A 17,033-nucleotide genomic window follows, 5' to 3' on the forward strand; every position below is an offset into this window, starting at 1 on the left:
AGCAGTCCTGACTGGTTTGACTACAACCTTGCCTTTTGTAGTCTCTACTAATGCAGACCAAGTGATTTTCTACAAAACAAAGTAATAAACTGTAATCAGCTCATTCCTTGGCAAGTGAGCCTGATGGCTCCACATCATGGAAAAAAAGGCGAGCTCATTAACATGTCTTAAGAGGCCTCTGCCTCTCACCATTGGGCTAGCATGCATGGGTTCCTAGCAAAGTATCCAACACATAGCAGGTATCCAAATGATGCAAGTATAAAATATTAAGCAAAAATTAGAAATATTACCTCTTTGATCAGCTCAGATTGGCCCACAGTGTAGCTGTAGTTGGCAATCAGCGTAGCAATACCAACATAGGATCTCACCAACTCTGCCAGAAGCCGAAGAATAGTGGAGGTGGGCATTAAAGGTTTGCTGCCCTTGCCTTTCTGCTTGCCTTCCTCAGAGGCCCGGTCCCCTTCTTTGTCTTTCTTCCCATCCCGAGACTCCTCCGGAGTTGACACTGTTGAAAAGGAGCCAAACACTGGTTCAATTCCACACAGGAATATTGGCAAAATCAAGTCTTCGGTGGAAAGGATATCACTTCTACTGCAGTAGAAGGACAGATAACTAAGATGGTCAGGTTTCAGATGTAATCTGTGGATACAGTATGTTCACACATCTTCTGCCATTTCCCTTCTCTTATAATGTTCCAGAAATACAACAGTGCATGTTACCCTCACTAGACAAAATTCTTTAAGTGCAGGGAACAAATCTGATTCATTTTGGTGTCTCCTATAGTGCAACACAGCTTCCCTGGTGGATCACTGGTAAAGAATTCACCTGCTGATGCAGGAAGCATGGGTTTGATCCCCTGGTCAGGAAGATCCCCTGGAGAAGGAAATGGCAACCTACTCTAGTATTCTTGCCTAGAGAATCCCATGGGAAGAGAAGCCTGGTGGGAGATAATCCATGGGGTTGCAAAGAGAGCCAGACGTGACTGAGTGACTAAACAAAAACACAGTCTGTCACACAGTGGGCAATAATGTTTCCCTTGAATGATAGTACCATCATCCATACTATATACTACATACCAGCAGTAAGTCAACATAATGAACTAACCAATATTTTATTATTAGCCTTTTAAACTTATCTCCATGGACTAGTCTGGTATTAAGGACAACATCTTAACTTAGATTTCAAAGCTCTTTCCTGTCAAGAAGCAGCAGCTCTTGAACTGTCTCATCCACAGGACATTTCTCTCATTTCTCTAATTCTTGGCAAGTAGCCAATGGACTCTGTTGAAACTGCTAGAAAGCAAGAATCCACCATGCAAATGTTATAGCTAGGAGAGTGTCACTGGCACTAGGGTTCTATAATAAGTCTTAGTGGAAGCTACCAAAAGAAATATATGCAGAGGTTTCAAGAAGAGAACTAAAGGATGTTACCATAGCAACCACTACTGGGTTAGTTAAGTTACAATTCCATTGGCTTTATTTATTCATTGTATTTCCTTTTGACTTGCAGTGCAGCACAAAATTATATCAGTTACAGGTATATAATACAGTGATTCACAATTTTTAATGGCTATACTTCATTTATAGTTATTATAAAATATTGGCTATATTCCCTAATATATCCTCATAGTTTAGTTTATACCCAATAGTTTGAATTTCTTAATCTCCTACCCCTATACTGCCCCCGCCTAATTCTCCCCACTGGTAATCACTAGCCTGCTCTCTGTATGTTAGTATGCTTCTTTTGTTATATTCACTGGTTTTATTTTTTAGATTCCATGTAAAAGTGATGTCATACAATATTTGTATTTATCTTATTTAACTTAGCATAAGGCCCTCCAATTCCATCCATGTTGCTGCAAATAGCAATATTTTATTCTTTTTTATGGTCAGTTCCATTAATTTTAGCATATAATGAGGGGTGGGTGCAGGGCCAGGATGCCATACTAAAAAATGGAATAGAGCTCAATAAGAAAACAGGCATGGGTGAAAACGTTGATACAGAAAGCTGGCCTGAGCCCTTTGGGCCCAGGGTCTTTGATTTACCTGGCTCTGGTCATTAATGGATGCTCCTTAATAACACTGTTGTGCTGTACCAGCTCTCACTGGGGTATTCAAATGGCAGTCTTCTAAAGACCCTATAGAAAGCATTGTAATTTCTGGAGCTGGTAGCAATGGCAAGAAATGAGGCCTACAGTCCTGAGCTGCTGGCTCTAAGGAGATCTGCATGTATTCCTGCATTCCTGAAGAATATAAAGATTTAATCTGGTCTCAGATAACTGGGATGGACCTTTTGTTTACAGAATGCTGAGCTCACCCCCGAGAAAGATCACTTAGGCAAGTAAACATGACAATTATGCCTGTATTCCTCTACTGCCTGTCCAGGACACCCAGTTTCTTCAAGTTGTCCTCTCAAGGAATAAGAAGAAAAGAGAAAAGTAAACCCATTACCTTCTCCTTGGGATGCCCCAGATGTGGAAGTCTCAGTGGAGGAACCATCTGCAGCAAAGACCTGACTCTATGGAAGAAGAAAACTTCTGAGCCATTATTAATTTCAAAGACAATTGTCCCCAAGTGGCAGGACTCCTTTTCAGGGTACTGGCTGTAAATGTTATTGACTCTCTTTGTCTATCTTTTAACCACCTTTCCCATCTATATACTATAACCTGTGGGAAGGTATCATTATAAACAGCCACTAGAAGATTGGCAGAAAAGAGAACAGAGGAAGATGAGAATGAAAAATGAATTAAAGAAACATTTTTAATCCAAAGAGAAAAAAGAAAATCCCAGGGACAACCCAATCTTCATTTTTAGAAAATGGATAATTTATAGATACATCAAAATTAACAGCTTTGAAATATTCTTGGCATAACCCTTTATCCCATAATAGGTACCAAAAAGAGAAGGAAAATTGAAGGCTGGAACTGACTTACATTAATGGAAAATCCTGACTGTGTATCAAAGTCACTGCTCTGACGGGTAAGTGACCGGTACTGCTGGTATACGTCATCACCCATGTCTTGCAGGAGCTGGCCAACCTCTTGAGTCATACCCCCTGGTTTAGGATCAGATTTGTCTGCTAGAAAGACAAAAACAAAACTTTTTAGACTATGCAATGTTAATGCCCATCTGGTAGCTTGGTCAATTTTCCTCCAAGTTGCTACAACTGTCTCTGTAGTAATATTGATAGGCTATGATCAAGAAATGTAGAGAGCATGATTGAAAGCCTCATTCTATCAATAGTTTTGTGATCATAGGCAATTTAGTCTCCTCACTGTCCTTAGCTATCACTACTAAGCTTAAATGAACATACCTGACACTTTGCCTAGTACAGTGGGAAGTCAATAAATGGATACTATAAATAGCTAGATTATTCTTTTTTAGCAGGGAGGAGAGTTCAGGAGGTGGGTAAAGGTTTTCCAATTGTGGGAAAAGCAAGAAGCTTTATAAAGATCAGACTGCTATATAAATGAAAAGCACTGAAGTAAAGACTCAGATTTTCTTGACTTGCTAAATGCACTATTCTTTAACTTTTGGCAATTCTGTGGGACCTATCAAATAAGTTATGTCCTGAATAAAATCCAGAAGTATCTGACTGGAATAGAACCTTGGGTTCCAAGCAATTCATTTATCACTTTCCCAGTACTTAAAAGCAGCACCTTAACTAAGGACAAAAGATAGGGATGGTGGTCTCAAAGGTCAGGAAGCCTAGCCTCACCTTGTAATCCTGGGCAACAAAAATGGTTTATGAGAATGAAAACATTAGAGATGACTTGTATTTTATTTTCAACATGCTCATAAGATGCTACTATCTCCTTTTTAAACTTTGTTCACTCTTGCCTGTATAGGATGTAGTCTTATATAAACGATTTGGGCAATCTCCTTATTCTTATCATTCATTTTTGTTCTTGTTCAATCATCAGTCGTGCCCAACTCTGCAACCCCATGGACTGCAGCACGTCAGGCTTCCCTGTCCTTCACTATCTTCCAGTTTGCTCAAACTCATGTCCATTACGTTGATGATGCCATCCAACTATCTCATCCTCTGTCGTCCCCTTTTCCTCCTGCCCTCAATCTTTCCCAGCATCAGGGTCTTTTCCAATGAGTCGGCTCTTCACATCAGATTTTGCTGAAGTATTGGAGCTTCAGCTTCAGCATCAGTCCTGCCAATGAATATTCAGGGTTGATTTCCTTTAGGATTGACTGATTTTATCTTCTTGCTGTCCAAGTGGCTTTTAAGAGTCCTCTACAATACCCAGTTCAAAAGCATCAATTCTTCGGTGCTCAGCCTTCTTTACGGTACAACTCTCACATCCACACATGACTACTGGAAATGCCATAGTTCTGACTATATGAACCTTTGTCGGCATTTTATCATTCCTTGGTCATATCCTTTGTCAGACTGTTATCATTCATACTGTATAACTATTAACTTCTTCAGAGAAGGGGGCTATGTGTCTTATTCATCTTGATTCCTAGAGCATGGGGAAATAGTTCAGTATTCACTAAGCCATGGGTTGGTTAAAGTGACCTAACCAAAGTGCCAGCCTCCTCAGGTGGGCTAGTTACATACCTTCCTCTGGAGCATGGTATGCAGCCAGGGCATTTAGCATGTCATAGATCACTTCCTTGATAGTATCAGGAATGACAGGCAGAGGTGAGGGCTTCAAAGGGGTTGTTTTCACCAGCTGTACAGCATTCGGGCCTTTAATTCTGAGATTCTCAAACTCATCATCTGAAGCTAAGTCAAAGTGAGACAGAGAAAAGTCAGTCAATAATGAACAGGTACCTATATTTGGTAACTGATAAAGACTAAGAAGTGGAGGGCCACTTCCAAACAATGCTCAAGGAGTCTACATAGAAAAGCTGGCTTTTACCTTCCCTAAATCCCATATGATTTAATACAGCAGTATCAAATAGTAAAAGAAGAATACAGGATTTGGGGACATTTGGTTTTAAAACCAAGTTCTGTGACAGGATCTTGGCCAAATTATTTCAATAAATCTCAATTTTCTCATTCTTGAAAATTTGGGGATTAAGAGAGACCACGCATGAGAAATGCCGAGCACAGGCAGGGCCAGGCTGGGGCTCCCAAAATAATTAGTCCCTTTCCCAACTTTTAATTTAAAAAACAAACCAAAAAACCCCAAACCCCACAGAAAAGCTGAAAGGTTAGTACAAAAACATCCATATACTTTTCATCTAGCATCACCATTTTTCACTCCTAAATATGTCTACCCGAATCCAAGAATCAAGGATATTTTCCTACACAGCCAGAATACAATAATACTCAAGAAATTTAACACAGATACAATTATATTATCTTTTACACAGTAAATATTCTAATTTCTCCAAATCTCCTTTATCTAGAGTCAGCATCCCATTAAGGTTGCTGGTTTCTCTCATCTCCTTTTAGCTACAAGATTCTTGCATTTTTTCCCTTTCATGACATTAATATTTTGGAAAAGAGTCTAGGCCAGTTGTTTTATGGAATGTCTCAAATTTGTACCCATCTAACCTTTTCCTTATAATTATAGTTCGAATATTTTTGGCAAGATTATATTGATGATACCGCATACTTTCTACTGCATAAATCACATGTCCACTTATCCCTCAATTATCACTCTGCCTATAAACCAATCACTCCGTTTGTAATCCCTGTTGTCACATCAAGCTAAATTCTTTCAAGGCAAGGACTAGACTGAATGAGTTCTTGGCATCTCTGGCAGGAATTACTACAGGGCAAAGACCAGAGAAGCTGCTGAACTACCTACCTCTGAATTGACCCACTTGATCAACAAGCCAATGTCCCAATGCCTGCCTAAGGAAGTTTTCCAAGCTACAGGCTTCCTCACAGAAAATTTTTTGAGTTATACTAAGCCACAGACCTCAATGTCTCAAAGGCTAGGAGAAGAGTAAACTTACCAGTTCCTGAGCCGCGAGGGGCTGGAAGGGCAATGCGGATACAGCAGTTGGCCACTTCTGTGAAAATGTCCGGGTTGCGGCACGCGGCTGGTCCAAGGACACGAAGGATGTAGTTGATCTCCCGAGAGCCGAGGCTGCCAGATACAACACCAGAGGTAGTGCTACCAGCTCCACTTGTAGCTGCTGAGCGAACAACCTAGTAAAGAGGAGGACACTCCTGATTAAAGACCACTTTCTAAAACAAAACTACATTCTAGGAAGAGTTACCAAGGATTAAAATACCAACCAAGCTCTCCCTCAAGACAGTGGATGAAAGCCTTTTGATCTTTGGGAGGAAGACACACTTGGGTCTTTTGAATTTTAGTCCTCCACAATTCAAAAATATGTGGCTTATAAAAAAGTTACAACATTCAGCATACCCCCCAAACTATCAACTATTAGACTAGACAATATACAATCCTTATAGAAACTGGGAAACATATCTAGATCACTGATCATTCCTCCAAATTAAAGCTCTCAAATTTAAGTGCCAGTTCTGAGCCTTCCCACATGCCATCCCAATTTTAAATCAGAATAGTTCAAACTCTAAAAATAGGTAATACTGACACCCACTTTGTATAAGAACAAAACTAAAGTTTCAAAGTCAATCATCAGTCTTGGATAGTGACAGCCAGGAGTATAGGTTTCTTGAACTAAAACTTGTTAGTAAGGATTAGGACACCTTCTACCAAACTCATGTTTTAAAGATCATTCCCTGTAGGATTACTTCACCCAAGAGCCTATTTTCCAAACACTGTTTTTTCAGGTTGTATAAGTACAGTTGACCCTTAACAGGTCTGAACTGGATAGGTCCACTTATATGGAGATTTTTTTCCAATAGTAAACACTATAGCCATACTCTTCAGTTTAGCATAATAACCTCCATTATCTTGCCTGTCAGGCTCCAAATCGTAAAATAACTCTCATTCTTTAAATACAGAAAAATGCAATTCCACTATGTGCCATTGTTAATTTATTCTGTCCTTTGTAGGACACTGGATGTCTAGTCTTGATATTACAAGCAGTTCTACAGTAAACATTCTTGTATATGTACCTTGGCATACTTGACTTTAATTATCAGATAAATTCTTGGCCATAGAATTTCTAGGTCAAAGAGTATCTTAAACTGACAATACCAAATTACCCTCAAATGTAGTTGTATCAATTTCCACTCCTACAAAAAGTAGGCGTATGCCTAGTTCTCCACTCCCGTACCTGCAGTGGATATTATCAAGCATTTACATTTTGCCACTTGATACATTAAAACTACCACTGATATTCCTTTGTTCCCTATACCCCCAAATAAAATTTCCTTTAAGTTTAGAAACTTTTATGTCGTCCAACAAGAACCTATATATTTTTTCCTAGCATTTAAAAAAGTTATTTAAGCTTTAAACATTTTAAAAGTGTTTTTAAGTCAGAATACTGTGTATGTAGTTGTTTCTTCTCTGTTGGGCTGTCTCCTAACATTGGATCAATGTACATGTTGTCTTTAACAGCCCTCCTTCTTTTGGCTTTGCTCCTATCAGGTGAAATCAAATAAGCTGGCTGAGGAAGAATTATCTGAAGAATGTGAGATATATACGCATATACACAAAGAAGTATGAAGTGGCACCAAAATAATTTATACCTTTTGATCTAATTTCTAAGCATTTAAGAAAAACAATTGTAAATGTGACAAAGCTATGCACAAAAATGTGACTATCAACACTACATATAAACGTGGGAAACAATGTTCCAAGAGAGGAAATTGGTAGTGAAGTTCAGTAACATTCACCTGATGATTGCTGACGAAGAATTAGCAGAGTAAAGAAGAGTCTGTAAAGTAGGGTGGGAAAAAAGTCTTACTAGTAAGATGTTAGCCCCTAACCCTTCTGTTGAAGTCTTAAGTTGATGTCATAAAGGTTTTTATTTTTGTAATTACTTTCTTCTATTGCTTTATGTGTTTCCTAAAATTAACATATAAACCTCAGTTTTCATGTGCACAATGTGTATTTGTAAAGAGCTTTCCCAGTAATAAACATTCCAAAAACTTTACTATAATCAACGCTTGAATATTGCGGAGGTTAGGGGCGCCAGCCCTCCATGCTGTTGAAAATCCACGGATAACTTTTAGTTGGCTCTCCATATCTGAGGTTCTGTATCTGCGAATTCAACCAACTGATTGTGGTAGTACTTTAGTGTTTACTATTCGAAAAAAATCTTTATATAAGTGGACCTGTGCAGTTCAAACTTGTTATTCAAGGATAAACTTCATTTTTACAATCCCCAAAACACAATGGTTGGAAAATAGGCTAAGTGAAGAGGACTTTCTGGATAAGAGCTATCACTATAGTAATTTAGGGGTAAAAAAGTCCTATTTTCTAGTACTTTTAAAATGTCACTCAATGGGATTATCTATCATATCTAAGCAAGCACCTGAGGACACAGCTGGGAAATTTTGCTGGGCAGAGTATATATATAACACATAGCTATATACCCGAAGAAGAACCAGAAGTTGATCTGTCCTGAGACCAAGAAGAACGAAGTATGATATAAAGCTAAACCCCACTGGATACCAAAAACTCACCTTTTCCATGGTATGGCGCAGGGTGCAGGGGTCCTCAATGATGTGTCTTAAGAGAAGGGTGACCAGGGGAGTAAACCCATTGAAGCCTGAACTCTGGGTCAAATTTAAGATCATGCGAGTACTCTTCAGCTCTGCAAACATCATGGCATATTTGTGGTCTCGGGTGAGCCTCAGGCATAGGCGAAGGGTGGCATGCAAAGTGTCTGGATCCACAGGGACGCCTAGCATGCTCACACAGGCCCGGATTAAAACAGTCACCATATCCTCTGTCAGGCCCTGGATCAAGATCTCCCCAATTTTTGTTTCTTCCAGGCTTGTCTCCTTTTCAGTATTTGTACTGTCTAGGGCCAAGGGGGTATCTACAAATGGGAGAAGTAAGTGTTCAGACAGTTAACTTTACATTTCCTTCCATCCTCTCCCTCTGAAGTAACCAAATACTTGGGTGCTATTAAAACAAATATACCAAACACCAATTCAAAGATCAGATGAAAAAGCATATAAAAACAAAAACTATGTATCTTTAAGTCACCAAGCAATCTGAAGGGTAAGAAATCACTCATGATGAAACTGGTCAGAATTTAAGCCATAAAGGAACATTAGCTTTATTATAAGACCCTCCTTGAAAGATTCAAAAACTGAAAGTCCATACCACTGGTTTTATTTTCTTTACGTTTGATATCCATTTCTTTGCTTTCTTCCAGTGTCTTCTCTAGTTCCTGTCCATTGCTGTTTTTAGAATTTTTATTCAACCGTGGTACCCTCAGGAGTGTCAGCATCACAGGACGCCGGTTCCCTGTTTCCTCATTAACCTAGGAATTCAAGCAGACAAAAATATCTCTACAGAAAAAAGAATTGTAAGGGGAAATAGGGCAATTGGGACTCAAAATGCTATAACAAGAAGGAATTTTGGCAATTTATCCCATCCCTATTATTTACAGAAAGAAAGCCCGAAGGTCCTAAGAAAGAGAGTGGCATACACAAGGCCCTACAGCAAGTTATGAAACTTTCCAGTAGAGCAGACACCATATCCCAACAACTCCCTAATCCTTGACTGAACACTTAAATTGATTTCCAGGTGGGACAGTATCAAATTGCCAAGACTCCTGGCCTAAAACATAGCTTTAGAAAGACTCAGTTCTCTGAAAACTATACCCCATTTAGTAATGGTAATACTGTTCTTATAATATGTCAGGACTGCTGGCTCTGGAAGAAACAAATGGAAAGGCATACTTAGCACATTCCCTCCTTCAATCAAGTTTACGGCATCGAGTGAACATGTACCTGTACCATTGTAGTGAATTGGACAGTGTATCTTCTGCGGCCTGCAGTGAAACGCACACTTGTCTCTCCAGATTTCCAGGCAGAATCAATAGTGCTGTTGTTGCTTGCACTGTAACTACACCAACGTCCAGAGCGGTCATCAAACCAGCGCCAGTTGTTGTTGTTAGACTGTAGGTACTAAATACAAGAGCACAAAGTTTTACTATATTTCCTTATAATGTTGACTATTAGAAGCAACAGTAATTTCATCAGTGTTCTTTGCTAAAACTAACCCAGGAAAAGGAAATATACTGGACATTTATTTTACGTTGCAAACCAAGAGATAAGTTTTCATATACCTTATCCCTCACATCCCTGAGCTTCTTCACAGGAACAAAACACTCTCTACTCTTATCCTGTGATCCTTTCGTTTCCAACTATTTTCCACAAAAGGTAAACATTATTTTAGATGTACTGGAACAAAAGTTCTGTTTCTGAGAAGGTACTGAGATGATGTGGCATATATAATTTTTATATAAGGAGCACTTGCTTTTGGAGGAACTGTTGCACACTCAGCCCTTCACATAACAGAAGAGCCACTCCTCCTCCAGAAACAGCACACAACTTTAACATTTACTTCCAGGGTAAATTCTTGGACCTTTTAGCAAGCAGCTCCATAAAAAAAAAACTAAATTCTAACTTCCAATTCAGAAGAGAACTCTATTAAGATCCCTCAAGAGATTTATGCCTTGATCAGAGAGCTTTACATTTTTCTTAATACCACTATCCCATATTCTCTTCTGGTCTATTCTTGCCTCAAGAAGCTCAGCTGTTCTGCTCACCATATACACGGTATATAAAACATATACTGTTTTATGTACCTTAGTCATTTGGGCTCTCCTCTTTGAGGAAATGGCTGTTTTTTCATAGAAATCAATCAGGAGCAACACTGGAGTGATCCACCTAGAACAGAAGAAATGATTTACTCTGGGCAAACCAGAAACTTGTGCAACATGGGAAAACTTATCTTGATTTTATCAGGTACTGCACAATTTTCAAACCATAAAAGGTATCCAAGATTCATCCCATACATGCCCCAGGAAACTGCATGATTCAAGTCCTAAACTTGAGGGCCCAAAGGCCCAGAGAAATAGAAATGAAACCAGGAGAGATACAGGGTCACTCACTTTGGGGTCTGGACCTCCTTTTGTTCCTTGGCGGCCTGTAGGCAGGGCTGAACCACTTCCAAGAGTTTGATTAGGACATTAAGGATGCCACTAGATTCAACCACCCAAGCACAAGGTAGCTTCAATTCCTGATTGATTAATCAAAGAGAAAAAAAATACCAACTTCTACTTAGTTTCAAGGATTACTACGGTATAAAACAAGAGTGAACACTAATGGAATTGGCTGAATTCAAATTCCACTTTCACCACTTACCAGTGTGATCTGAGATATATTACTTAAATTCTCTAGGCCTTAGTTTCCTCTTGGGTCAAAGGGAATAATAATGTTTATATCTCCAGGTTAATTGCCAACAGAGTGTACATTAGTGTGTGCTTAATGTGGAAACTATTACTAGTATGATTAATATCATTAAGAACTGTCATCTAGGCTACCTTAAAAGCTTCTGATTTACAGAGAACCTTTATAATCATCCAAGATGGAATAATTAAACACAGCAACAAAGTTAATAGTTCCTCTTACAGGGGCTACATAAAGCATTATTGATGTAACAGGAAATAACTGGAAATAATTTAAATAAATGGCCAACAATAGGTGATACTTAAACTAGGGGACATTGAAAAGATGGAATAATATATACATGACATGGTAAATATTCATAATATAATACTTGACAGAACACAAAACTTTCTAAACATTCTGATCCTGACTGTTTAAACGTATAGGAAAAAAGACCAGAAGAAAGACTGTCATTTGTGATTTTTTTTTAAAAGGGGCGGGGGGTTCATGAGTAATTTCTCATTATAATGTTATTGGGGACCCCCAGTATTCAGAACTTTGCAATCTTTCCCACAAGTATCTATTCACAAGCATTATATAATAAGAATCACCACTTCCATTATAAAGGAAAGCCCCAAGACTGTAGACATAAAGTATGACACATATTGTACTTAACCGCAATATGCTATAAAGGGTTTACTCCATTAAATCCAGGTTTTACCATTAAACATGATAAGCTAAAAATGAAGAGTCACTTGTTCAAGGTTAGTTGCCTCCTAATTCCTATGTTGGTTGGAACAAGAACATACTTTACCTCAAATAATCTGCTGATTAACCACGTCAGAAAGACAAGTTAGATTCTATTTGACATCTATTACCAAATTCCATATCCTACCCCACTGCTAATTAGATTTCCTCAGAGAAGCCAAAAGAAATCCACAACTTACAGTCATTCTAAGTACCTTCTTCTAATTACACCCCATCCTCTAGTCCTCTAAGACCCAATTCAATTAATTAACATTTGTTCTGAGAAGCACTTCTCTTATTATCCAGAAGTGACGTATACTGACCTCCTTGAACTCAAGATTATTACCATTCATGTAGCACAGAATGCTGTATTTTACACTTAAGATAACTGGGAGGAGGGCATGGCAACCCACTCTAGAATTCTTACCTGGAGAATCTCTTGGACAGAGGAGCCTCGCAGGCTACAGTTCATAGGGTTGCAAAGAGTTGGACATGACTGAGTGACAGCACACACACACACACGTGCATTATAGCCTATCAGAAACTGTAGGCTCATGAAATGCAGACATGTCCTACATTTCTCTATACCTTCTTCAGTGTCTCAAATGGTAGGTATTTGATGATTCTTTGATGAATGAATAACAGGGACCAAAAGGTCTAAATCTTACCTCAAAAAGCAGTGTTAAAAGCAAGATTCTAGTGGCCAAATTAGAGGCCTGGGGTAGAGTGGCCATCTGACTGATCCACTCTGATACAGTTTTTGTGTCACTTGTTGTCAGGGGAAGAGCAGCTTTGATCAATACATCAGCAGCTTCCCACACCTAGAAAAGCAGGAAAGGAGCCAAGTTAAATAACTGTAGATAGAGTATGATGAGGTTTGTCAAAACATTCTCAACCTTGTAAAATACCCCCTCTACCTCTAACACATTCATTGAAGGAGACTGGGTAAATATTAACATATTTACTATAGGCATTTGGTGTCTGTATCAAAAGAAGATGTATGTTATTAAAGAAACACCTCCAAAAATTATTTTAAGACTAGATTACAAGAAGTCTAAATTCTAAGTTTAAACAATGAGTATTTTAAAAATTTCTGGTGCACATATACAGTCAACTCTACAAGGTTCTACCCACTTTAAATCTTTCATTATACCTGCTTCAGAATTATCATGAAAAACAGAGGAAAAAAAACCAAACAAACAAAACCTCAGCATGTTAGAAACATTGGTCATGCTTTAGTATGCATGTTGAAAAGCTCTTGTAATGAATTTTATATAATTGCTCCATTCTATTAAGGTTTGTTTTCTTAAAACAAACTTCTATAAGCTCTTGATATAAAGATAACTAAAGATTGGTCATATCGTGTGGGGAAGAAAAAGCTTTATCCAGTTTGACTTTTACTCTTGTGATGTTTCCATACACTAAAATTATGTTTAAATATATCAGTTTTTAATTTCTTCCTGTCTCTCAACTTAAAAAAAATGTATAAAATAAGATTACAGTGATTTAAATAAATAAATCATAAAAAAGTAAAGGAAATATAACCAAAATGTTAACTGGCTATGTGGGAATTTAGGGTGGTTTATTTCTTATTATATTTCAACAACTAGCATACATTAATTTCATAACGAGAAAAACACTGCTTAAAAAAGACAAAAAGGTCACAACTACTTATCAAAATGGGGACTCATTTGTCAAAAGATTATTACACAGGAGGAGAGGGAAAAACATTTATTTAGTTAGTTCAGGGGGCCTAATTTGGCTCAAGAGTGAGAAACATTTTTGACATTTTAGATGAATCTAAGAAGTGATACACAGAAAAAGAGAGCTTTGTTTTTTCCTTTCAAAGACTTTCTGGCCCCTGGAGAACTTACCTGATTGACTACTTGCTTCAGAATCATGTCTCGATAGTCTGCTCCATTTCGTTTGATTGCTGTCATGATCAAATCACACACTCGGTATACAGTGTCTGGCAACTCATCAAGAAGGTGAAAGCAGCCTGGCAACATTGTATCTGTGAAAGTGTGGAGCTCATCTTGCTCCAATGGATCAGCATCCTGGAACTTCTCTAGACATTTAGCCTCTTCCTCTTCCTGCTTTTCTCGAGCTTTCCGTTCCTCCTCTTCCTTTCGGCAAGCAACTTCCTAGAGGCAGGGAAGGAAGAGTGAGAGGATATGGTACAGTTGAAGGAAGAAAGTGAGGAGACTCTAATAATATATCTGCCCTACCACATATTCTCTACCTTCTCCTCAATCAGGTGGTACATTCATTAGGATGTGGCAATGAGTATAAAGGCAGCTATACAGCCTAAGGCAAGACAGCAGGACACCTCCAATCCTCAAAGTGCTGGAAACTTATGTGCATCATTTGACATCACCTCCCACAAAAATCATTTGTAGACAATTGTCCTGCATTCTCTGTAGGTAGTAATTATTACCTAGATTCCAAGGTAATAAAGACAGCCAAGTTTGGCCTAATGAGCACTACCAAGTACATTTTGGGCCTCTTATTTGACAATAATATTAATGCTTCATCCGTTTCATATAAAGCTTCAGGTCAATGTAATGTAGACTAGTGATGGCAAGGTTGGGATGAATGAGTACTCCCATGTCTTTGTTTAGACTTTATTTCCAGCAATTACCCAACAGTAATAGCAGAATGTTGATAGAAACACTAAGATCACTGTGTCAGACCCTCTTGGAAGCCCCGTTTCCTAGTTACCTCAGGTGACTCTGCCCTTTGATCCATTGGGATATCCTGTCCCAGAGACATGGCAATCGCTCTCATCATCTGGTCCTCTTCAGACATACTCAGATCCTAAAGAGCAACAAAAGAAAATCCAGCAACTACACATACCCCAATCATAAGGAATCAAGACATCCTGGGCTCAAACTTTAGAGAAGAACAGAGAGGGCTCTGAATGCTGCTCTGTAGAATCAAATTCAATTAGGCTTACCTGGTCACCACGAGAACAAGAGGGAAAAACCACAAAATTAAATAGGAAAGGATCTTCAATGTGACCACCTATTTGGCATTTCAGAAAAGAGAGCCTCTCCTATTACTTTCTGCCTATGTATAATTTAAGAGTTCTTTTGCAAAGTCCAGGAAAATTTGCCTGAGTAAGAGAGAGAAAGCTTCTGGCTCCTTATATTCTAGAGCTGTAAGAGTTAGCGTGTAAAGAAAATATTGGCATGGAGAAGTAAAGCACATTAGCAGCCATACCAACACCCTGAGAGATCAGAGCCCCTGAGCCAACTCACCCGAACAACTCCTCCCATGATCGGGGGAGGGTGGGTTAGAAGGTACTCTGTGGCCTGCTCCATGGTGCTGGTGTTCAACAGGGCCTCCATGGCATGTTCCCTTGTGAAGCCCATGTCCATGAGCTACAAAAAGAATGCAGGATCTCAAAGAACCATGGTAAGAGAGAAATCCAAACACATTGTAAAAAAAATAAAAAAAAAAAAAAAGAGGAATCCTTTTAAGATGGAGACAAGTTTTTCTAACTTCATATGAACTGAGAATATTTATAAAGCTAAGTCAGTTAGATAACATGAATGATCCTTTCTGCATGGTGCTTCCATACCATTTAAACAGAGCTACATAATGACCCAAGGAGTCAAAGTGCTTCCCAATTCCATCCTTCAAGAAAATTCAGCTAGATGGTCATCTTCCTTAGCAAGATTATTCTAAGACTGAGACTCACACATAGAAGCAAAACTTGGTCCCACTTTTCTTGAAGACAGACTGGCAACAGAACAAGAGCCTGAAAAACTGACCCAGGAAACCTACAACTAGGAAATAATCATGAGATGCATAGAAAGATTTGTAGAGAATGAAGCTATACACCACAGCTTTACAACACCAAACAATAAGAAAATCAACATATCCAGCAATATAAGAATGATTAAGAAGTAAAAAAGACCTAGTTTCTTAAAGACAGCAGTATAAGTCTACATTCTTTATGATGCTGCTAGGTAAAAATGAGGCACAGAATTAAGTGATGAAAATAAGGATACAATGATTATCTTGTGTGGCGACATTATGAATGCCTTTAGAAAGTATTTTGGTATATTTCTAAGTTTTCTTAAAGTGAACACTTAACTATTATAATAAAAATGTGGCATGTACATACAGAAGACGTTTGAACAGGACTCTAGATAAAATGCTGTTTGAGATTGAAATGTCAGGATCATAAGGTGCATCCCCTCCCCCACTTCTAGCCTCCAACTATTTTAAATTTAAAAAATGAAAACAGTCTTATAGGTGAGTAAGGTTTCCAAAAGCTCTTATTGGAAAATAAATTTGGGTCACAATGTCTCTTCTTTTTACAGATCCATCAGAAAGTAGCTGAGGACAGTTTGCCTCCGAAGAACATGGCAGCCACAGTCTACTGAGAATACGTAAAAGAATTCCAATACTAAACAAGATGCTTGGGAGGACACAGATCTTTTACCTATTAGGAGTACTGAAACGACACTTCAGCTTTCTTGGGAGAAAAAGTAAGAAAGAGAGCAAATTTAAACCTATCTCCTAATAAGACCAGGCATTTAGAAACTTAGAAACCCCACAGACCACACACTCTCAGGTGCAAAGTCTGGGCCCTGGAGTGTGAGGTCAGAATCCCACCTGTTGTAGTTGTTGCTGGTTGACTTGAGGTTCCCGGCGAGAGCCACCTTCTTCTTGTCCTGTATCCTCTTCTCCTCGAGATCCCTCCTTTTCTTTGCTCAGTCTCTCTCGAATCACAGGTTCCCCTCGGAGGATGTGACACAGGATGGCTAGCATGGACTCAGCCATTCGCCCACCATACACTTTCAAAGGTTTCCGATTCCACAGGTTCTTGATGCAAGTAAACGCTGCCTGTAATTCATTTGAAAAGCTATGTGAAGACCATTTTGTCTCAATTCAAAACCCAGGAAAAGTACGTCAAAGATCTGTGAGATGGTTCTTCCACAATCAATGCCAACAACAAAATTTCAGGCAGTACTGAGGGGGTCCAAGGAAGCACAGAGAAGGGGCATTAAACCCAACCT

General features: G+C 38.7%; 1 protein-coding gene across 7 annotated transcripts in view; it reads right to left on the minus strand.

Annotated features, from left to right (window-relative positions):
• The window catches only part of HUWE1 (HECT, UBA and WWE domain containing E3 ubiquitin protein ligase 1), a 152,271-nt gene that overhangs the window by 34,690 nt on the left and 100,548 nt on the right, over positions 1-17,033 (minus strand). For 4 of the 7 annotated variants that reach the window (XM_052663674.1, XM_052663678.1, XM_052663675.1 and 1 more), the window contains exons 32-46: positions 16,630-16,860; positions 15,264-15,386; positions 14,725-14,820; positions 13,878-14,147; positions 12,672-12,824; positions 10,980-11,107; positions 10,674-10,755; positions 9,814-9,990; positions 9,182-9,341; positions 8,533-8,891; positions 5,925-6,120; positions 4,573-4,740; positions 2,933-3,078; positions 2,451-2,517; positions 291-505 (exon numbers count right to left, since the gene is read on the minus strand). In XM_052663674.1, coding sequence (XP_052519634.1) covers positions 291-505; positions 2,451-2,517; positions 2,933-3,078; positions 4,573-4,740; positions 5,925-6,120; positions 8,533-8,891; positions 9,182-9,341; positions 9,814-9,990; positions 10,674-10,755; positions 10,980-11,107; positions 12,672-12,824; positions 13,878-14,147; positions 14,725-14,820; positions 15,264-15,386; positions 16,630-16,860 — 2,571 coding nt within the window. Of the gene's footprint in view, positions 1-290; positions 506-2,373; positions 2,377-2,450; positions 2,518-2,932; positions 3,079-4,572; positions 4,741-5,924; positions 6,121-8,532; positions 8,892-9,181; positions 9,342-9,813; positions 9,991-10,673; positions 10,756-10,979; positions 11,108-12,671; positions 12,825-13,877; positions 14,148-14,724; positions 14,821-15,263; positions 15,387-16,629; positions 16,861-17,033 lie in introns of all 7 variants that reach the window. The other 3 variants (XM_052663677.1, XM_052663673.1, XM_052663676.1) reach the window with 3 other exon arrangements.

Source organism: Budorcas taxicolor, chromosome X (assembly GCF_023091745.1).
Source record: "Budorcas taxicolor isolate Tak-1 chromosome X, Takin1.1, whole genome shotgun sequence".
In the NCBI taxonomy this organism is placed as follows: domain Eukaryota; kingdom Metazoa; phylum Chordata; class Mammalia; order Artiodactyla; family Bovidae; genus Budorcas; species Budorcas taxicolor.